General features: G+C 58.2%; 2 protein-coding genes, 1 non-coding gene and 1 pseudogene across 3 annotated transcripts; all 4 read right to left on the bottom strand.

Annotated features, from left to right (window-relative positions):
• Positions 1–5,285: 5,285 nt before the first annotated feature.
• On the bottom strand, positions 5,286–5,448 carry LOC126423788 (U2 spliceosomal RNA; annotated as a pseudogene).
• Positions 5,449–11,607: 6,159 nt separating this feature from the next.
• On the bottom strand, positions 11,608–11,806 carry LOC126423279 (U2 spliceosomal RNA). Its single transcript, XR_007576136.1, has one exon. It is a non-coding gene; the product is annotated as a U2 spliceosomal RNA (small nuclear RNA).
• A 399-nt stretch (positions 11,807–12,205) lies between these two features.
• On the bottom strand, positions 12,206–18,375 carry LOC126478985 (uncharacterized). Its single transcript, XM_050103749.1, has 3 exons — positions 18,225–18,375; positions 12,616–15,167; positions 12,206–12,514 (listed from the first exon to the last, which is right to left on the bottom strand). Exons 1-3 carry the CDS (start codon positions 18,373–18,375, stop codon positions 12,206–12,208), a joined length of 3,012 nt encoding a protein of 1,003 aa, XP_049959706.1.
• Positions 18,376–18,593: 218 nt separating this feature from the next.
• LOC126478829 (uncharacterized) lies at positions 18,594–21,329 on the bottom strand. The gene has a single exon (XM_050103735.1). The coding sequence runs from the start codon at positions 21,327–21,329 to the stop codon at positions 18,594–18,596; it is 2,736 nt and encodes a 911-aa protein (XP_049959692.1).
• Positions 21,330–22,596: the final 1,267 nt, after the last annotated feature.

Genomic DNA, 22,596 nt, shown 5'->3' with positions numbered 1-22,596 from the left:
CACAGCGGCCGCAAGCAGCCGAGGGCCGTAGGCGGATGGCCGCCAGGCGATGGTTAGTGGGGATTAAATTGTTGACGACACGGTACCAAAGCGCCGAAACTGCCGTGGGAAGGGCTGGGTTGTTAATATTAGCCCAAACTTGGTGCCAGATGACCGACGGTCGTCTGTCCTCTAATTTATGTGGCGTGGGCTGGCCTCGGAGTGCCTGGTAAAGGCGCTTCGACGTTCTTGCCTTGTCAGTGGCCACTGTGAGGACATAACTGCGGTGGAAGTAATAGTCTCTGACCGTCGTCAGCCGGAAAGGAATATGCGTCAAACAGACCGGTGCACGCGCCGAGTGTGGACGATAACGGTCGAAGAGGACCGCTGTAGTCCCACCGGGGTCGGCGTCGCGCAAAGCGGCGACACGGTGAATCAGAAGGGCCGCACATTTCCGGGAAAAGTCAATGAGGCCGAGGCCGCCATCGACCTTCGGCAGTGTACAGGTCAGCGCATCAACCTTGAATAGCGCATGCCGCCACAAGAGCCAATATACTGCTTGTGAGATGGCTCGGCCGATCTGCTTCGGCAGTGTAAGGAGTTGGGCGACATACCATGCTCGTGAGAGGAGATAACCATGAATCAGCTGGATGCGTTGATGGAGGTCGAGCCGCCGATCAGCGTGGCTCACGCAAAGTCCCCTGATGCGTGTGAGAAGCCGCCGCCACGTGAGGGTTAACATACGCTGCGGACAGGCAGTCACCTCAAGACCCAATATACGCTGTTCCCCCACAATTCGGTACCAGGGGCGTTCGACGGTCAATGATCGTGGCCCTAGCGGAAGCAACACGGTCTTGTTGGGATTTAACTGAGCACCGGAGGCCCGTTCATAAACGTCGAGAACGCGGCGAACGGAATCGATGTCCCTGGCGTTAGCAACGAACACACCAACGTCATCGGCGTAGGCCGCACAGCGGAAGGTGACGCCTGGGAGAGCGACACCGTCGACCAACCGGCCTATGTCACGCAGCAAGGGGTCCAGCGCTAAGGCAAACAAATACATCGACAAGGGACACCCCTGTCGAACTGACCGTCTGATGGGAATGGGGCGCGACCGACAACCGTTCACCACGATAGTGGAATTCGCCCCATCCAAGAAATGCCGGATGATGCGTATGAAGCGCTCCCCAAAACCCATCCGCGACATAACGCCCAGCAGGTAAGGGTGCGAGACCCTGTCAAAAGCACCGGCGAAGTCCAAGGAAAGAATGGCAGCCGGGGTGCGAGTGTCAGCGGTGAGGAAGACAACATCGCGGTACAGGGAAGCGGCGGTGAAGATGTTCCGACGCGAAACGCCACAGGATTGAGTGGGGCAAAGTACCTTAGTCATTGCCTGTTTGAGACGAGAGGCCACGCATCGTGCCACCAACTTATAGTCAGTGTTAAGGACAGTGATAGGACGCAGGTCTTGAGCTCGACAGTGACCAGTCACCTTTGGAATAAGGGCAATACGTCCAGATAAAAAGTCGGCGGGTAAGTCGCATCCAGCAAAAATCTCCTCGCACATTTTGCAGAAACGGTCGCCGAGCAGGTCCCAAAATTGTTGGTAGAACTCATAAGGGAGACCGTCAGGGCCAGGTGACTTGCGTCCCGGACAGGCACGGAGGACAGACGTGAGGTCAGCGAGTGTCAGGGGCTCGGTTAAAGAGCCGCGGTCATGACGATCCAAAGAAGTAGGCACCCCACTGACAAGTACACGTTGGGCGGCGACGTCGACCTCAACATCCTGGAAGAGGTGTGTGAAATGGTCCGTCAGGTGTTGGAGGACGTCACGGTTGTCCGTGATACGCGCACCATCGTCTGTCTTAAGGCGCAGAATGGTGTTCTTCTTGGCACGAGTTCGTTCAGAGGCAAGGTGATAAAGGGATGGCTCCTCGCCGTCAATCAGGGATGCAGAACGACACCGCACCATCATACCGTCGGCTTTCTCCCGAGAGAAGCGAAGGATTTGCGCTTTAATTTTGTTGAGGCGCATGCGGAGCTGATCGTACCTATCAGCAGGAAGAGTCAGGGCGTCAGTGAGACACTGCTGATAGAAAGCCAACGTGCTACGTTTCCAGTGGGCGACGTCGCGACCATATTGCCGGATAACACGTCGCAGCCGGGGCTTCGCACAGCGGAGCCACCAAACCACCGTGGTAGGGTACCGGGAAGTGTCCACGAGACAATCCTGCCACGTTTTCGTGACAAGAGCACGAAGTTCGGGCTGGGACAGATGAAGGGTATTCATCTTCCAAGAGGTGCCACGAGGAACCGGGGCAGGACCCGCGATACGCAAGGAACACGAGTACGCACAGTGGTCACTAAAGGCCACGGGTATGACTTGGACGGCACAAAGGGCGGGAGTCAAATCAGCCGAGACATAAACACGATCAATACGGCTGGCTCCAGTGGGATAGATGTGGGTAAATTGCGTGTAGGCGGGATGGAAGTGGCGCCACGTGTCAGTAAGGTCAGCCGCCCGAAGGAGCGAAGCGAGCGCTTCACACCGCATAGGCGTCGGGACCTGATCAACTTCGGCAACCACACAGTTGAAGTCTCCGCCAAAGACGATAGGGCGACGAGCTGCTAAGAAAGGGGGGAGATCAGACTGAAAAAGTGTTGTTCTGTCATGCCTGTGGTTAGCACCGGAAGGAGCATAGACATTTAGAAAAAGGACATCTTGAAGGATACATGCAAGAACGCGACCGTTGGGTAGCGTGGTAACGTGGGATGGAGTAAACTCTGAGCGGCAGAGCAAAGCAGTACCCCGCCGGGCGTCAGGGTCGATGTTATACAGTGCCTCATAACCAGCAAGGTCAGATAGAAAAGGGGCACAAACCTCCTGGAGAAAGACCACATCAAACGCACCAAGGCGGAGAAAGTCCTTTAGAGATCGAAGTTTGACCGGGTTGGAGATGGAGTTGATATTGATCGTTAAAAGGGAGAGGGCTCCCGGCGGACGGTCAAAGGCAGGCATGGGAGAGCAACACAGAGGAGACAACGGCAGATAGGGTCACGGCCGTAGGGAAGCAGGTGTGGAAATATCCACACCAGAACCCAGCGATATCACCCCGGACGTGAGAAACAAATACGAAGCAGCTCATGTGGGGAAAGCCCCACTCAATCACGCATGTCATCGCCCTCGTCGTCAGCCCAGTTCAGGCCTCCCCCATCGGCAGGATAGTCTGAGCCAGGCGGCGCAGACGCGTCGGACACAGTAGGATGTGAAAGGGTACGAGTACGCTGCATTGGCTGGTCGCTACCCTGGTCATGTTTCCGTTTTGCAGGGATCGCTCCACGATCTCTCGAGGAACTGATAAGAGCCTCTAGTTGCCGAGCAGTTTGCCGCATACCGCCCGAGCGGTCAGCGGAAACAGAGCGGGAAACTGAGGAGGCCTGAGAGTCAGCCTCACTGCCGCTCTCAGGGGGACGTAAACCGTCCGCCTCCTCCGCCGGCTGGTCCGGGTTCGCCTTCTTGCGCCGATGACGACGGCGGGGGGACTTAGCGTCATCTGCCGGGAGGGGCGGGGTAGGAAGAACGACCTCCATCTGTTCGACAGCGACCACATCACTCGCCATAGCAGGCACATCAGACGCCGCCGGCGGTACCGCCACAACGGGCGTCTGGTCCGGGACGGGTCCGTCAACCGGTGCACTGGGTGCCGGTTGCACTGCTTCTGGCGGGGGCGACACGTCAGTTCGCTCAGCGGGACGGTGGGCAGCGCCCGCCACTACCTCGCTGAGGAGAGGCACAAGGTCGGTACCAGCAGTGCGTTCCCGCGGCAGTTGTACAGGACGCCGGCGCGGGCAGTCCACGCGGAGATGCTCCGTCGATTGACAAAGGGAGCAAGTCTGCGGTAGCCCAATATAGGTGATCTGGGCCCTGGTACTCGCAACATTTATGTACGACGGGATGTGCTGGCGGAGGTCCATGCGGACACTTCGAACGCCGCTGTTGCCCTGGAAACGGTAGGCACTTCCCCACTTCTCATTCGTGATGCTGAGCACCGTGCCATACCGCGACAGGACACGGCCGATTACGTCATTGGGACACTCAGGGGGTACGTTAAATACCCGCACAGTCCGTATCCCAAAGCCAGATGGCACAATATGCACTGTTCCGACAGTTCCATCGAAGTAGCGGAACGGATGTTCGCCCGCGAGTGCCAGGCCATACTTTTCGTATTTCTCCTGGTCGAGAAATTTCACGAATAACGAGAATAAGACAAAATCCAGTTGAAAGGTGTCGACGTCATTTTCCGGTACTTTCAGATCACCAAATATCCATTCCTGTATTTCAAAGGCCGTAGGCCGTCTCGCTGCTCTGTCGAATACGCATTGAATACTGTTCGACCGGTTCGACATATTCACCGCAAAAATATCAACGCTGGAAAAACCAAGAACAAACGAAACGACCACGAAACGCGACTCGCGACCCGCTACAGAGCACAACGGACCGCTCCGACCGCGGGGTGCTTCTTAGCCAAAAGGCCGAGAAGCGATAAGGAAAAACCGCAGTCGAAGGGCCTAAATGCTTGCAGCGTGTGCGCTCCACATGTGGGAGTGACACACGGTGGTACGGGCCGATATGGCAACAGGCGACCGTCGAAAACATCGCAAAAGCAAGTGCCGGAAGGAAGGACAATTCGCGAGAGCACTCGTCAACAGCCCAGTACTACCCTCCATGGCGAACAGTAAACTGCGACTCCCATTTGAACGCCGCCGGCTGCCAGGGCAGTGGAGAAGCCGTGAGGCCGCCCCACAGCAGCGCCAGGCCGGCGCGAGCTACACCGGCGCGAGGCCGGCGCGAGCTACACCTAGCCGAGTGCTTACATCGTCCACCGCCTACTGCATACGTGTGTACACACGTATTCTGCGTGCGTGCGGCGGCGACGACGACGTTCGCGAGGAGCTAAGGATATAACTCCAAAAAATGTAATTAAAATTATCTGTGGCCAGACCATATGTGACGCCAACGAGGCATCCGAAGGCACCCTTCTGTGCCCACATAAATAACCAGCCTAGTGTAATGCGGCTGCAAGAGCGGTCCAGCTAACCGCAAAAAAAAAAAAAAAAAAAAAAAAAAAAAAAAAAAAAAAAAAAATAAATAAATTACGTAAGATAATGTTAAATTAATTACAAGAAATCGTGGTGTGTAAGCAGCTAACTACTGGGCAAATCGACAACTACAACAAGTTTTGCTACCAGCGGAATATCTGATCACTGCAGAATATTAACCCATTTCAGGCTGTGTTTTAATTAATTTTAGGTGGGCCGATCCCGGCGGTACTGCAATGCCGGGCCAACCCGCGACAGAGGTGGAGCAAGCCCCTAGCACTCCGTCATGAGCCAAAAATGAGTTTAATATTCTGGTCCTGCGATGCAGGACGTATCAGATACTACACTTTTTTTTTTTTTTTTTGCTTTTTTTTTTTTTTTTTATTTTTTTGTTTGTTTGTTTTTTTTTTTTTTTTTTTTTGTTTTTTTTGTTTTTTTTTTTTATTGTCTAGAGTGTCGACGCAGCACGCACAGGGTGCATTGAGTAGCAAGACTTGTTGCCAGGAACGAAATTAAAAGCGAGGGGCATACTCTGCTATGCCGCAGTGGGCGACGACACTTGATTCAGAAAGACACCTCGTGCTGCAGGTGTGAGGAAATAGTGAGTTGAGAACCAAAAAGGAAGAAAGAAAGAAAGATAGAAATGAAAGGAAATTAAAAACAGGGACGGCAGCACACACAAGTGAAAATGAAACTGGCGAGATAATCCCATCGCCTAGAGAATTAACTAAAGAATAAGCTTCTAAGATTGATTGCGTGATTCCTATTTTTCCAATAAAGTTTTTGCAATAATTGTTCCAATTGCGAATCTGGGGTGAGTCAAGTCAGAGATTGGTGCAAAAAAAAACCAGGGGCAATCCTAGGCAATGCCTGGACAAGGCGCCCTAGGCAACCTGGAACACTGTTTGATATCCATGGATCATTGCAACTTTCAAATACCGGGCAAAAGTGGTCGTATAGTTTCGAGCAGATTCCGCCACGCGATGCTGGCTCCACAGGTAGTCCATGAAAGAGACAGCATCGGCGAGGGAAAGGTCGTAGATCGTGAAAATGGTGTGGCCCAAGAGCCACACCATTGCGTTACGTCTTGGTCGGGGTTGTGTTTGAAGATCAGGTGTAAGGAACCAGTCGGTGGACACATTTGCTGGCGTCGTCCCACCGATCAGCGCTATGAGCACACGTGCAAGGGCCCACACTTCTGTGACGTGGGGGCAGAGGAGGCGATGCTCCCTGGTGTCAACGTCACCACAGCGGCCGCAAGCAGCCGAGGGTCGTAGGCGGATGGCCGCCAGGCGATGGTTAGTGGGGATTAAATTGTTGACTACACGGTACCATAGCGCCGAAACTGCCGTGGGAAGGGCTGAGTTGTTAATATTAGCCCAAACTTGGCGCCAGATGACCGACGGTCGTCTGTCCTCTAATTTATGTGGCGTGGGCTGGCCTCGGAGTGCCTGGTAAAGGCGCTTCGACGTGCGTGCCTTGTCATTGGCCACTGTGAGGACATAACTGCGGTGGAAGTAATAGTCTCTGACCGTCGTCAGCCGGAACGGAATATGTGTCAAACAGACCGGTGCACGCGCCGAGTGTGGACGATAACGGTCGAAGAGGACCGCTGTAGTCCCACCGGGGTCGGCTTCGCGCAAAGCGGTGACACGGTGTATCAGAAGGGCCGCACATTTCCGGGAAAAGTCAATGAGGCCGAGGCCGCCATCGGCCTTCGGCAACGTACAGGTCAGCGCATCAACCTTGAACAGCGCATGCCGCCACAAGAGCCAGTATACTGCTTGCGAGATGGCTCGGCCGATCTGCTTCGGCAGCGTAAGGAGTTGGGCGACATACCATGCCCGTGAGAGGAGATAACCATTAATCAGCTGGATGCGTTGATGGAGGTCGAGCCGTCGATCAGCGTGGCTCACGCAAAGGCCCCTGATGCGTGTGAGAAGCCGCCGCCACGTGAGGGTTAACATACGCTGCGGACAGGCAGTCACCTCAAGACCCAAGATACGCTGTTCCCCCACAACTCGGTACCAGGGGCGTTCGACGGTCAATGATCGTGGCCCTAGCGGAAGCAACACGGTCTTGTTGGGATTTAACTGAGCACCGGAGGCCCGTTCATAAACGTCGAGAACGCGGCGAACGGAATCGATGTCCCTGGCGTTAGCAACGAACACACCAACGTCATCGGCGTAGGCTGCACAGCGGAAGGTGACGCCTGGGAGAGCGACACCGTCGACCAACCGGCCAATGTCACGCAGCAAGGGGTCCAGCGCTAAGGCAAACAAATACATCGACAAGGGACACCCCTGTCGAACTGACCGCCTGATGGGAATGGGGCGCGACCGGCAACCGTTCACCACGATAGTGGAATTCGCCCCATCCAAGAAGTGCCGGATGATGCGTATGAAGCGCTCTCCAAAACCCATCCGCGACATAACGCCCAGCAGGTAAGGGTGCGAGACCCTGTCAAAGGCACCGGCGAAGTCCAAGGAAAGAATGGCAGCCGGAGTGCGAGTGTCAGCGGTGAGGAAGACAACATCGCGGTACAGGGAAGCGGCGGTGAAGATGTTCCGACGCGAAACGCCACAGGATTGAGTGGGGCAAAGAACCTTAGTCATCGCCTGTTTGAGACGAGAGGCCACGCATCGTGCCACCAACTTATAGTCAGTGTTAAGGACAGTGATAGGACGCAGGTCTTGAGCTCGACAGTGACCAGTCACCTTTGGAATAAGGGCAATACGTCCAGATAAAAAGTCGGCGGGTAAGTCGCATCCAGCAAAAATCTCCTCGCACATTTTGCAGAAACGGTCGCCGAGCAGGTCCCAAAATTGTTGGTAGAACTCATAAGGGAGACCGTCGGGGCCAGGTGACTTGCGTCCCGGACAGGCACGGAGGACAGATGTGAGGTCAGCGAGTGTCAGGGGCTCGGTTAAAGAGCCGCGGTCATGACGATCCAAAGAAGTTGGCACCCCACTGACAAGTGCACGTTGGGCGGCGACGTCGACCTCAACATCCTGGAAGAGGTGCGTGAAATGGTCCGTCAGGTGTTGGAGGACGTCACGGTTGTCCGTGATACGCGCACCATCGTCTGTCTTAAGGCGCAGAATGGTGTTCTTCTTGGCACGAGTTCGTTCAGAGGCAAGGTGATAAATGGATGGCTCCTCGCCTTCAATCAGGGATGCAGAACGACACCGCACCACCATACCATCGGCTTTCTCCCGAGAGAAGCGAAGGATTTGCGCCTTAATTTTGTTGAGGCGCATGTGGAGCTGATCGTACCTGTCAGCAGGAAGAGTCAGGGCGTCAGTGAGACACTGCTGATAGAAGGCCAACGTGCTACGTTTCCAGTGGGCGACGTCGCGACTATATTGCCGGATAACACGTCGCAGCCGGGGCTTCGCACAGCGGAGCCACCAAACCACCGTGGTAGGGTCCCGGGAAGTGTCCACGAGACAATCCTGCCACGTTTTCGTGACGAGAGCACGAAGTTCGGGCAGGGATAGATGAAGGGTATTCATCTTCCAAGAGGTGCCACGAGGAACCGGGACGGGACCCGCGATACGCAAGGAACACGAGTACGCACAGTGGTCACTAAAGGCCACGGGTATGACTTGGACGGCACAAAGGGCGGGAGTCAAATCAGCCGAGACATAAACACGATCAATACGGCTGGCTCCAGTGGGATAGATGTGGGTAAATTGCGTGTAGGCGGGATGGAAGTGGCGCCACGTGTCAGTAAGGTCAGCCGCCCGAAGGAGTGAAGCAAGCGCTTCACACCGCATAGGCGTCGGGACCTGGTCAACTCCGGCTACCACACAGTTGAAGTCTCCGCCAAAGACGATAGGGCGACGAGCTGCTAAGAAAGGGGGGAGATCAGACTGAAAAAGTGTTGTTCTATCATGCCTGTGGTTAGCACCTGAAGGAGCATAGACATTTAGAAAAAGGACATCTTGAAGGATACATGCAAGGACGCGACCGTTGGGTAGCGTGGTAACATGGGATGGAGTGAATTCTGATCGGTAGAGCAAAGCAGTACCCCGCCGGGCGTCAGGGTCGATGTTATACAGTGCCTCATAACCAACCAGGTCAGATAGAAAAGGGGCACAAACCTCCTGGAGAAAGACCACATCAAACGCACCAAGGCGGAGAAAGTCCTTCAGAGATCGAAGTTTGACCGGGTTGGAGATGGAGTTAATGTTGACTGTTAAAAGGGAGAGGGCTCCCGGCGGACGGTCAAAGGCAGGCATGGGAGAGCAACACAGAGGAGACAACGGCAGATAGGGTCACGGCCGTAGGGAAGCAGGTGTGGAAACATCCACACCGGAACCCAGCGAAATCACCCCGGATGGGAGAAACAAATACGAAGCAGCTCATGTGGGGAAAGGCCCACTCAATCACGCATGTCATCGCCCTCGTCGTCAGCCCAGTTCAGGCCTCCCCCATCGGCAGGATAGTCTGAGCCAGGCGGCGCGGACGCGTCGGACACAGTAGGATGTGAAAGGGTACGAGTACGCTGCATTGGTTGGTCGCTACCCTGGTCAGGTTTCCGTTTTGCAGGGATCGCTCCCCGATCTCGCGATGAACTGATAAGAGCCTCTAGTTGCCGAGCAGTTTGCCGCATACCGCCCGAGCGATCAGCGGAAACAGAGCGGGAAACCGAGGAGGCCTGAGAGTCAGCCTCACTGCCGCTCTCAGGGGGACGGAAACCGTCCGCCTCCTCCGCCGGCTGGTCCGGGTTCGCCTTCTTGCGTCGATGACGACGGCGGGGGGACTTAGCGTCATCTGCCGGGAGGGGCGGGGTAGGAAGAACGACCTCCATCTGTTCGACAGCGACCACATCACTCGCCATATCAGGCACATCAGACGCCGCCGGCGGTACCGCCACAACGGGCGCCTGGTCCGGGACGGGTCTGTCAACCGGTGCACTGGGTGCCAGTTGCACCGCTTCTGGCAGGGGCGACACGTCAGTTCGCTCAGCGGGACGGGGGGCAGCGCCCGCCACTACCTCGCTGAGGAGAGGCACAAGGTTGGTACCAGCAGTGCGTTCCCGCGGCAGTTGCACAGGACGCCGGCGCGGGCAGTCCACGCGGAGATGCTCCGTCGATTGACAAAGGGAGCAAGTCTGCGGCTGCCCAATACAGGTGACCGGGGCCCTGGTACTCGCAACATTTATATACGATGGGATGTGCTGGCGGAGGTCCATGCGGACACTACGAACGCCGCTGTTGCCCTGGAAACGGTAGGCACTGCCCCACTTCTCATTCGTGATGCTGAGCACCGTGCCATACCGCGACAGGACACGGCCGATAACGTCATTGGGACACTCAGGGGGTACGTTAAATACCCGCACAGTCCGTATCCCAAAGCCAGATGGCACTATATGCACTGTTCCGACAGTTCCATCGAAGTAGCGGAACGGATGCTCGCCCGCGAGTGCCAGGCCATACTTTTCGTATTTCTCCTGGTCGAGAAATGTCACGAATAACGAGAATAAGACAAAATCCAGTTGAAAGGTGTCGACGTCATTTTCCGGTACTTTCAGATCACCAAATATCCATTCCTGTATTTCAAAGGCCGTAGGCCGTCTCGCTGCTCTGTCGAATACGCATTGAATACTGTTCGACCGGTTCGACATATTCACCGCAAAAATATCAACGCTGGAAAAACCAAGAACAAACGAAACGACCACGAAACGCGACTCGCGACCCGCTACAGAGCACAACGGACCGCTCCGACCGCGGGGTGCTTCTTAGCCAAAAGGCCGAGAAGCGATAAGGAAAAAGCGCAGTCGAAGGGCCTAAATGCTTGCAGCGTGTGCGCTCCACATGTGGGAGTGACACACGGTGGTACGGGCCGATATGGCGACAGGCGACCGTCGAAAACATCGCAAAAGCAAGTGCCGGAAGGAAGGACAATTCGCGAGAGCACTCGTCAACAGCCCAGTACTACCCTCCATGGCCAACAGTAAACTGCGACTCCCATTTGAACGCCGCCGGCTGCCAGGGCAGTGGAGAAGCCGTGAGGCCGCCCCACAGCAGCGCCAGGCCGGCGCGAGCTACACCGGCGCGAGGCCGGCGCGAGCTACACCTAGCCGAGTGCTTACATCGTCCACCGCCTACTGCATACGTGTGTACACACGTATTCTGCGTGCGTGCGGCGGCGACGACGACGTTCGCGAGGAGCTAAGGATATAACTCCAAAAAATTTAATTAAAATTATCTGTGGCCAGACCATATGTGACGCCAACGAGGCATCCGAAGGCACCCTTCTGTGCCCACATAAATAACCAGCCTAGTGTAATGCGGCTGCAAGAGCGGTCCAGCTAACCGCAAAAAAAAAAAAAAAAAAAAAAAAAAAAAAAAAAAAAAAAAAAAATAAATTACGTAAGATAATGTTAAATTAATTACAAGAAATCGTGGTGTGTAAGCAGCTAACTACTGGGCAAATCGACAACTACAACAAGTTTTGCTACCAGCGGAATATCTGATCACTGCAGAATATTAACCCATTTCAGGCTGTGTTTTAATTAATTTTAGGTGGGCCGATCCCGGCGGTACTGCAATGCCGGGCCAACCCGCGACAGAGGTGGAGCAAGCCCCTAGCACTCCGTCATGAGCCAAAAATGAGTTTAATATTCTGGTCCTGCGATGCAGGACGTATCAGATATTAAGCTGATAAGAACAGATTTTTATTTTCCGAGATAATTCTTAGTTACAGTTTTAAGAAGTATAAATTTAAGAAAGAATATTCATGACTCTATACAAAGCGAGTTTTACAAATTTAATGAAAGTTTAAGTTAAATATATAGTAGACGGTTCTAACCGCACTTAAATATTTGAATCTTATTCTAATTCGTGGGTTAAGCCCACTACTTAAATATTGGAAGGCCGCGTTAGGCGCGGATGCTTAAGTATATTACCTTAAGATTAATCCCGCGGTAGGCGCGGCATTAGATAATTTCAGAACGGGGAAGGTTGGAGCTAGTTTAGGATCTATTTTGTTTATTACATTCTTCTCCATGCCCTGACAGCACACTGCACATGCACGGCTGCCAGCGGCTGGTGTGCCACGCACGCAGGCGGGTCACACACAGCCGGACTTCTCCCCTCTGTCCGCCTTGCGGCAGACGTCACCGGGGTGTCGTGGCAGGAGGGCGTTGCTTCCCACGCTGGCTGGAGACTGCCGGGCAGTAGGCACACGTTTGGCGCCGCCTAGCACCGCGCCAACCGAGGTGGGGGCCATATTCGGCGGACACCACGGAGGGAGGGGCACCAGGCAGCACCGCACGCACTGCTACTGACTCGGCACTGCTGCAGTGCGGCGCGAAGATGGTGTAGCGCCGCAGGTCCCGCGTCGTGGAGGAGAATCTCGACGCCGACGTCACGAAGGCACCGACCTCGAAGTTCTCCGACGACTGCAGTCTCGAGGGTCTCGCAGCCTGACGTCAGAGCATGCCACAGTCTAGGGGGACACATACTGGCGGTGGCCAGTAATGTGTTCCACGTAAATGTCGCGGGACCACTTGATGGTGTCAGACACCATCAGCCGCCGCATCAGTTGGCAGTAGCGGCTAGCGATGCCTAGGTGCCGAAGCACTGCATCGTTCTGGCGGTCCCACGCCCCCAGACTGCCAACAACCAGGGCGTCGACAGTGACGGAATAGCCGCGAGCGGCTAATCCGCGCGCAACGTCGGCGTACTTTATCCTCTTCAGTTGCCGAGCGTTGTCGAGCGCAATCCGCCTATTCTCGAAGGGGATTGTCACATCGACGATGGTCACAGTCTTAGCGGACTCGTCAGTTATTACGAGGTCCGGACGCAGCCCACTGCTGTCCCCTATGACGGCTTGGTTGATCCTGATGTCAGGAACAGCAGCGTTTCCTCTCCTTGGCCGCCCAGCGACTGCTGTCGCGAGGCGGTTGAGGACCGCGTTGTGGCGATACTGCAGGGCTGCTGAGTGCACCATGCACGCGTTGATCACGTGCGGGAGCGTCTCGTTGTTGTGGCCACAGCGTCGGCAGGCTTTGTTGTTGTTTGCCCGCCCATCAAAGCGGCGACAACCGTTCAGAGGCACGACTCCGAGCCTGGCGCGATGGATAAAGCGCCAGTCTGCGAAGCGGGTGTATTTGCCTCCCGCTATGAAGTGGTTGGACGCTGTGGACTCCCTGGTACACTCGAACACCTTCCCCTGGTCAGGTTTCCTGAGTAGGATGTGGCGCAGGCGCTGCCTCAGACACTCGCGGAGCGTCCGCGAGAGAAGACGTTTGGCGCCCCCTCCCACCCGGACATGCTCGACGCCAGTGTTGACGATGCGTCCCACGCTGTCATCATCGTGCTGCGGTCCAACGCCGCCATCATCGAGGTGTCGTGTAGTCCCAGGCGCCGCCCCCTCCGTGGCCGGCTGCGTCACCCCTCCGATGCCGCCGTGTTCCGCGTCGTCAGCGATGGCGGGTTGGCCGCCGACCTCCACCTGCAACTCAGAAAGCAGCTCACTCCAGCGCCAGGTGACGCCACGCGGCGCTAGGCGCCTTGTGGCGTTCCTGACGCGCGTCCACAGTGACTGGATGTCACCTCCGTCGCGTGCGAGGTCACCCTCAGTGCTGCCGCTAAGGTAGGTGGCCAAGTCGGAACGACTCGGCTCCCTCCCCAGTCGGCGGTGCGCGGCCGTAGATAGCGTGGCCCAGGCGATGTCGCGGACGGTGGCGTCGTCGCAGTGCAGCATGCGGAAGCCATGGACGATGGTGGAGATGTCCGCAGCGTCCGCGAGCGGCGTCAGGCCGCATCCTCCCTCTCCCAGCGCGAGGTACAGCTGTTCGGTGGACGCACGCTGTGGGAGGAACAGCCATGATTTGACAGCCGCTTTCACTGCCTTGTCGAGTGCAGATAGCGGCCCCTTGCGTACCGCTCCGCCCCGCATGACAAAGTCAAGCCTAGGGAGGAGAAAGACACGCACAGCGTCAATCTTCTGCCAGGGAGCCAGCAGGGAAGCGTCCAGGTGCTGCAAGTCGCGTCGAATTGCCGCGATCGCATCCGTTGGCGTCTGCGTGACTTTGTACCCGGTGGGAACGCCAAGATGGAGGTAGGCGTCACCCGCACCGAGCACGGCTGGTTCTCCCCCTTGCAGGGCGAATACCGAGCCTAGTGTCTGCCGACGGCGGATGTGAAGCGTGGCACACTTCGACGGCTTGAAGGTAAGCCCGGCCCACGTTGCCGCCTCGCCCACAACATTGAGGAGCGTCTGCATCGCCTCTGAATCCCGCGCCAGAAGCACGATATCGTCCGCATACGCCAGTGCACTCACACTGACGCCGCTAAGCGGAATACCACACTCATTTCTGAGTGAGGTTGCGGCGCGAAGTACCGGCTCGAGCGCGAGATTAAAGACGATGGGCGACAGTGGACAGCCCTGCTTGACCCCTGCCTGGATCTCTATCTCCTCCGTTAGTCCGTCAGATGTACGGACGCGGGTGGAGCAACCATCATACATGTCGGCAATTAGATGGTGCAATTGCTCTGGTAGTCCCATCCTGCTCAGTACTCCAAGGAGGTGAGCGTGAGGCACTGAGCCGAAAGCATTCGCCAGATCAAGCCAAGCAAAGCATGCTTGGCCTCCCCTGCGCCTTGCATCATCAATTGCCGTCTGCACAATGAAGTTGTGCTCGTAGCAGCCTTCAAACGTGCGGAAGCCCTTCTGTTCTGGGGAGAGCAGGTTCAACCGCTCCGCCCAGAGAGAAGTGCGGTCCGCAACGATTGCAGCAAAGAGCTTAGAGATGGTAGAGCTCAATGCTAAAGGCCGCCAGTTTGTCACGTCCGAGACGTCCCCTTTCTTGTGGATGAGGACGGTAGTGGATATTTTCCACTGCACCGGAGTCTTCCGCTCATTCCAGCAGCGCGAGAAGATCTTAGCTAGCACATGGCAGCCAGGATCCTCACGTCGCAAGTCCGAGTAGGTGACTCCGTCTGCCCCAGGAGCAGTATTGCTCGCCTTCTGGAGCCGCTGTTGCACCTCTGAAGGTGTGATCGGCAGCAGGACCTCCTCGCTGACATCAGGAGGCGTGGTGGCGGCAAAGTCCGGGACAGCAGCTGGTGCATCTGAAAGACAGAAGTCAGATTTAGCATAGATCTTTTTAAAGTGCTCCGTGAGCACGCTGCCATCGATTTGGCAGTACGGTGACGTCTCGCCAAGGACGCGCTGCATCGCCTTGCGCCGGTCCGCGCGGTACAGCTTCTGAATCTCAGACGCTGCATTCGCGTCGTACCGACGCTCGGCGGCCGCCGCGCGCCGTGCGCCACGTCCACCGCGCCGCCCACCGCGGCCGCGTGTAGGGGCAGGGGGAGGGGGATTGGCAGCAGCGTCGGCGCGGCCCTGGCCGCGGTGCGCTGCTGCTGGTGGCCCATCCTGTCGACCTCCGGCTGCCTGGCGTTGTGGCTTCGTCTCGGCTATCTCGGAGATGAAGTCCTCGACGACCGCGACGAATGCGCCCCACGGTTGGTTGTGGACGCTCTCCAGGGCCGCCAGCCAGCGCCGCTGCCTCTCCGTTAGCCGAGCGTCGGCCGGGGGAGGGGGGGGCGGAGCTGCCTCAGTTGCGCCCTGTTCGGAGGGTACAGGAGGGTTGGTCGGGTTCGGTGTAGGACGGGAGTTTTGCGGCGGAAGGTTAGGACTGGGCCGGTTGTTACGGCGTCGGCGTCTCCTCCTCTTGCTGCCAGTTCTCGGAGACGCAGCTGCAGTCCCTCCGTTCACGTCGCGCCGCTCCGTCGTCTGCGTCGGTGGTGGTGCCGTGCTGCCATCTGGCGTGGGCCGCTCAGTGCTGCTTTCGGTCGCTGCGCTGGTGACAGGTGGCGCAGCGGTAGCAGCAGGGGCCGGTGTAGCTTGCGCCGGCCTGGCGCTCGGGTCGGGCGCACCGCGGCTGGTGTTCGCCGCGCCGCCAACAGATGGCCCGGCGGTCGCCAGCGGCCCGCCGCCGGCGCGAGAAACACGGGATGTAGCCCGCGCCGGCCGACCGGACGCGCTGGCTCGCCCCGGGCCGCTGCTACGCGGACTGGGTGCCCGACGATCGCTACCAGATGGCGCAGTGGTCGTAGGGGTGGCCGGTGTAGCCCGCGCCGGCCGGGCGTCTCGAGGTGTAGCTCGCGCCGGCCTGGCGCTCGGGCCCGGCGCACCGCGGCTGTTGTTCGCCGCGCCGCCAACAGATAGCCCAGCGGTCGCCCGCGCCCTGCCGCCGGCGCGAGATACACGAGGTGTAGCTCGCGCCGGCCGCCCAGGCGCGTTGGCTCGCGCCGGACCGCTGTTACGCGGACTGGGCGGTATGATGCGCCGTCGGTCCGGGGGCGGTGGTCTGCGTCCTGCAGCACGGCGTCTGTCCCTCCTTGGGGTGACTACGTGCCACTCGTTGTCTGAAACAGAGGCTGCTTGTTTAGTAGCACTCCCTGCCTGAACGGAGACGGAGTGACGGGCGTCACTCGACGTAACCGCCGGCAGGGCAGAGGAAACGCGGCGCGTGTACGTCTGCGACCGCACAAGCACCACACCATCCGGTGCATCCGCCGGGCGCGCGGCCTTTGGTGCGTCAACCGGCGGCGCGGCTGCGCCGTGAATGACAACACCAACGGTCGCGGCGAGCGAGGCAGCCTGCCTGCCACTGCCCACCCGCACCGCAGAGCCACCTGTTGGCGGCGTAGCGAATGCGGGCGGCAGTCCCAGGCCGGTACCCACGCTCCCGACAGATGGCGGGCGGGAGGCGCCTGCGGCAGCCGCACGACGTGGCCAGCGTACGCCACTGGGCGCAATGGCCTGCGCGGGCGGCGGCGAGCCGCGGCCCATGCCGGACACTGCGCCTCTGGCCGGAGCGACGCGTTCGGCGGCAGGCGTCGGCAGCGTGCTGCCTTCACCTCCCGAACTTGCGCTCGGCACTCGTGGCGACGCGGTTGACGTCGCGGAGCGTGTCGGCAGGGGGATGCCAGACCTCCTCGGCGTGCGCACACAAAGTACACACGACGCGGGGGTGGCAACCACCGCCGTCCTGGGCGTCGCAGACGCCTGCACACTCACACAGGGTGAGGGCAAGGCAGCCTGTGAGCCCACCACGCTGCTGCGGGTCAGGACCGCCGCGTATGTTAAACCTAAGTCCAGCCGGTCTGTCCTACTAGCTTCGGGGACCGGACTGGGCTGTGGCCATAGCCCCTCTCTATTATCTAAGGCTAGGCGGCCTATGGTACTAGCTTCCCGAGCCGCTTTCGCCTGTGGCTTTCGCCCAGCACTAACTAAGGACGAAGGGCCTGTCCTACTAGCTTCGGGGGCCCTCGCCTGTGACCTCCCGCCGGCTGACCTCTCTGGGTGCCCCAGAGAGCCAGACACGGCATCGTGTCCCATACTCACTCTCCCCCGACTGGCAGCGCCGGGGGTTGCGGAATCTGCATTGCAGAGCCGCTGGTGTAACCGCAGCGTCTTCAGCCGCGGGTCGCGTCGGCCGCAAAACTGACACTCGAAAACGGGAACCGTTTCCGGGTCGTGCAGCCTCCTATAGTGGCGGAGAAGGGCCGAGTGGTCCTTGTACTCGCCAAAAGTAGGTCTCCCGGCAGCCTTGGTGACGAAGCAGATCCGGCAGCGGAAGACCTCCGCCGGCAGCGTCACCACAAGCTCCATTGTTCAGGTCGCGGACCTGAAACAGGAGAATAAAAGCGACCGCTTCCCGGTGCAGAAATCAGCCCATATCAGCCCATATTAAGCTGATAAGAACAGATTTTTATTTTCCGAGATAATTCTTAGTTACAGTTTTAAGAAGTATAAATTTAGGAAAGAATATTCATGACTCTATATAAATCGAGTATTACAAGTTTAATGAAAATTTTAAGTTAAAATATATAGTAAACGGTTCTAACCGCACTTAAATAGTTGAATCTTATTCTAATTCATGGGTTAAGCCCACTACTTAAATATTGGGAGACCGCGTTAGGCGCGGATGCTTAAGTATAATACCTTAAGATTAATTCCGCGATAGGCGCGGCCTTAGATAATTCACACTGGGGAAAGTTTGGACCTAGTTTTAGGGTCTATTTTATTTATTGCATTCTTCTCCATGCCCTGACAGCACACTGCACATGCACGGCTGCCAGCGGCTGGTGTGCCACGCACGCAGGCGGGTCACACACAGCCGGACTTCTCCCCTCTGTCCGCCTTGCGGCAGACGTCACCGGGGTGTCGTGGCAGGAGGGCGTTGCTTCCCACGCTGGCTGGAGACTGCCGGGCAGTAGGCACACGTTCGGCGCCGCCCAGCACCGCGCCAACCGAGGTGGGGGCCATATTCGGCGGACACCACGGAGGGAGGGGCACCAGGCAGCACCGCACGCACCGCTACTGACTCGGCACTGCTGCAGTGCGGCGCGAAGATGGTGTAGCGCCGCGGTCCCGCGTCGTGGAGCAGAATCTCGACGCCGACGTCACGAAGGCACCGACCTCGAAGTTCTCCGACGACTGCAGTCTCGAAGGTCTCGCAGCCTGACGTCAGAGCATGCCACAGTCTAGGGGGACACATACTGGCGGTGGCCAGTAATGTGTTCCACGTAAATGTCGCGGGACCACTTGATGGTGTCAGACACCATCAGCCGCCGCATCAGTTGGCAGTAGCGGCTAGCGATGCCTAGGTGCCGAAGCACTGCATCGTTCTGGCGGTCCCACGCCCCCAGACTGCCGACAACCAGGGCGTCGACAGTGACGGAATAGCCGCGAGCGGCTAATCCGCGCGCAACGTCGGCGTACTTTATCCTCTTCAGTTGCCGAGCGTTGTCGAGCGCAATCCGCCTGTTCTCGAAGGGGATTGTCACATCGACGATGGTTACAGTCTTCGCGACCTCGTCAGTTATTACGAGGTCCGGACGCAGCCCACTGCTGTCCCCTATGACGGCTTGGTTGATCCTGATGTCAGGAACAGCAGTGTTTCCTCTTCTTGGCCGCCCTGCGACTGCTGTCGCGAGGCGGTTGAGGACCGCGTTGTGGCGATACTGCAGGGCTGCTGAGTGCACCATGCACGCGTTAATTACGTGCGGGAGCGTCTCGTTGTTGTGGCCACAGCGTCGGCAGGCTTTGTTGTTGTTGGCCCGCCCATCAAAGCGGCGACAACCGTTCAGAGGCACGACTCCGAGCCTGGCGCGATGGATAAAGCGCCAGTCTGCGAAGCGGGTGTATTTGCCTCCCGCTATGAAGTGGTTGGACGCTGTGGACTCCCTGGTGCACTCGAACACCTTCCCCTGGTCCGGTTTCCTGAGTAGAATGTGGCGCAGGCGCTGCCTGAGACACTCGCGGAGCGTCCGCGAGAGAAGACGTTTGGCGCCCCCTCCCACCCGGACATGCTCGACGCCAGTGTTGGCGGTGCGTCCCACGCTGTCATCATCGTGCTGCGGTCCATCGCCGCCATCTTCGAGGTGTCGTGTAGTCCCAGGCGCCGTCCCCTCCGTGGCCGGCTGCGTCACCCCTCCGATGCCGCCGTGTTCCGCGTCGTCAGCGATGGCGGGTCGGCCGCCGACCTCCACCTGCAACTCGGAAAGCAGTTCACTCCAGCGCCAGGTGACGCCACGCGGCGCTAGGCGCCTTGTGGCGTTCCTGACGCGCGTCCACAGTGACTGGATGTCACCTCCGTCGCGTGCGAGGTCACCCTCAGTGCTGCCGCTAAGGTAGGTGGCCAAGTCGGAACGACTCGGCTCCCTCCCCAGTCGGCGGCGCGCGGCCGTAGTTAGAGTGGCCCAGGCGATGTCGCGGACGGTGGCGTCGTCGCAGTGCAGCATGCGGAAGCCATGGACGATGGTGGAGATGTCCGCAGCGTCCGCGAGCGGCGTCAGGCCGCATCCTCCCTCTCCCAGCGCGAGGTACAGCTGTTCGGTGGACGCACGCTGTGGGAGGAACAGCCATGATTTGACAGCCGCTTTCACTGCCTTGTCGAGTGCAGATAGCGGCCCCTTGCGTACCGCTCCGCCCCGCATGACAAAGTCAAGCCTAGGGAGGAGAAAGACACGCACAGCGTCAATCTTCTGCCAGGGAGCCAGCAGGGAAGCGTCCAGGTGCTGCAAGTCGCGTCGAATTGCCGCGATCGCATCCGTTGGCGTCTGCGTGACTTTGTACCCGGTGGGAACGCCAAGATGGAGGTAGGCGTCACCCGCACCGAGCACGGCTGGTTCTCCCCCTTGCAGGGCGAATACCGAGCCTAGCGTCTGCCGACGGCGGATGTGAAGCGTGGCACACTTCGACGGCTTGAAGGTAAGCCCGGCCCACGTCGCCGCCTCACCCACAACATTGAGGAGCGTCTGCATCGCCTCCGAATCCCGCGCCAGAAGCACGATATCGTCCGCATACGCCAGTGCACTCACACTGACGCCGCTAAGCGGAATACCACACTCATTTCTGAGTGAGGTTGCGGCGCGAAGTACCGGCTCGAGCGCGAGATTAAAGACGATGGGCGACAGTGGACAGCCCTGCTTGACCCCTGCCTGGATCTCTATCTCCTCCGTTAGTCCGTCAGATGTACGGACGCGGGTGGAGCAACCATCGTACATGTCGGCAATTAGATGGTGCAATTGCTCTGGTAGTCCCATCCTGCTCAGTACTCCAAGGAGGTGAGCGTGAGGCACTGAACCGAAAGCATTCGCCAGATCAAGCCATGCAAAGCATGCTTGGCCTCCCCTGCGCCTTGCATCATCAATTGCCGTTTGCACAATGAAGTTGTGCTCGTAGCAGCCTTCAAACGTGCGGAAGCCCTTCTGTTCTGGGGAGAGCAGGTTCAACCGCTCCGCCCAGAGAGAAGTGCGGTCCGCAACGATTGCAGCAAAGAGCTTAGAGATGGTAGAGCTCAATGCTAAAGGCCGCCAGTTTGTCACGTCCGAGACGTCCCCTTTCTTGTGGATGAGGACGGTAGTGGATATTTTCCACTGCACCGGAGTCTTCCGCTCATTCCAGCAGCGCGAGAAGATCTTAGCTAGCACATGGCAGCCAGGATCCTCACGTCGCAAGTCCGAGTAGGTGACTCCGTCTGCCCCAGGAGCAGTATTGCTCGCCTTCTGGAGCCGCTGTTGCACCTCTGAAGGTGTGATCGGCAGCAGGACCTCCTCGCTGACATCAGGAGGCGTGGTGGCGGCAAAGTCCGGGACAGCAGCTGGTGCATCTGAAACAGAGAAGTCAGATTTAGCATATACTTTCTTGAAGTGCTCCGTGAGCACGTTGCCATCGATTTGGCAGTACGGCGACGTCTCGCCAAGGACGCGCTGCATCGCCTTGCGCCGGTCCGCGCGGTACAGCTTCTGAATCTCAGACGCTGCATTCGCGTCGTACCGACGCTCGGCGGCCGCCGCGCGCCGTGCGCCACGTCCACCGCGCCGCCCACCGCGGCCGCGTGTAGGGGCAGGGGGAGGGGGATTGGCAGCAGCGTCGGCGCGGCCCTGGCCGCGGTGCGCTGCTGCTGGTGGCCCATCCTGTCGACCTCCGGCTGCCTGGCGTTGTGGCTTCGTCTCGGCGATCTCGGAGATGAAGTCCTCAGCACAAGAAAGGGGACGTCTCGGACGTGACAAACTGGCGGCCTTTAGCATTGAGCTCTACCATCTCTAAGCTCTTTGCTGCAATCGTTGCGGACCGCACTTCTCTCTGGGCGGAGCGGTTGAACCTGCTCTCCCCAGAACAGAAGGGCTTCCGCACGTTTGAAGGCTGCTACGAGCACAACTTCATTGTGCAGACGGCAATTGATGATGCAAGGCGCAGGGGAGGCCAAGCATGCTTTGCTTGGCTTGATCTGGCGAATGCTTTTGGCTCAGTGCCTCACGCTCACCTCCTTGGAGTACTGAGCAGGATGGGACTACCAGAGCAATTGCACCATCTAATTGCCGACATGTACGATGGTTGTTCCACCCGCGTCCGTACATCTGACGGACTAACGGAGGAGATAGAGATCCAGGCGGGGGTCAAGCAGGGCTGTCCACTGTCGCCCATCGTCTTTAATCTCGCGCTCGAGCCGGTACTTCGCGCCGCAACCTCGCTCAGAAATGAGTGTGGTATTCCGCTTAGCGGCGTCAGTGTGAGTGCACTGGCGTATGCGGACGATATCGTGCTTCTGGCGCGGGATTCAGAGGCGATGCAGACGCTCCTCAATGTTGTGGGTGAGGCGGCGACGTGGGCCGGGCTTACCTTCAAGCCGTCGAAGTGTGCCACGCTTCACATCCGCCGTCGGCAGACACTAGGCTCGGTATTCGCCCTGCAAGGGGGAGAACCAGCCGTGCTCGGTGCGGGTGACGCCTACCTCCATCTTGGCGTTCCCACCGGGTACAAAGTCTCGCAGACGCCAACGGATGCGATCGCGGCAATTCGACGCGACTTGCAGCACCTGGACGCTTCCCTGCTGGCCCCCTGGCAGAAGATTGACGCTGTGCGTGTCTTTCTCCTCCCTAGGCTTGACTTTGTCATGCGGGGCGGAGCGGTACGCAAGGGGCCGCTATCTGCACTCGACAAGCAGTGAAAGCGGCTGTCAAATCATGGCTGTTCCTCCCA

This window comes from Schistocerca serialis, chromosome 1, assembly GCF_023864345.2.
Source record: "Schistocerca serialis cubense isolate TAMUIC-IGC-003099 chromosome 1, iqSchSeri2.2, whole genome shotgun sequence".
In the NCBI taxonomy this organism is placed as follows: domain Eukaryota; kingdom Metazoa; phylum Arthropoda; class Insecta; order Orthoptera; family Acrididae; genus Schistocerca; species Schistocerca serialis.
Note: the sequence above shows the minus strand (reverse complement) of the source record. Positions and strands in the feature narration are given on the sequence as shown.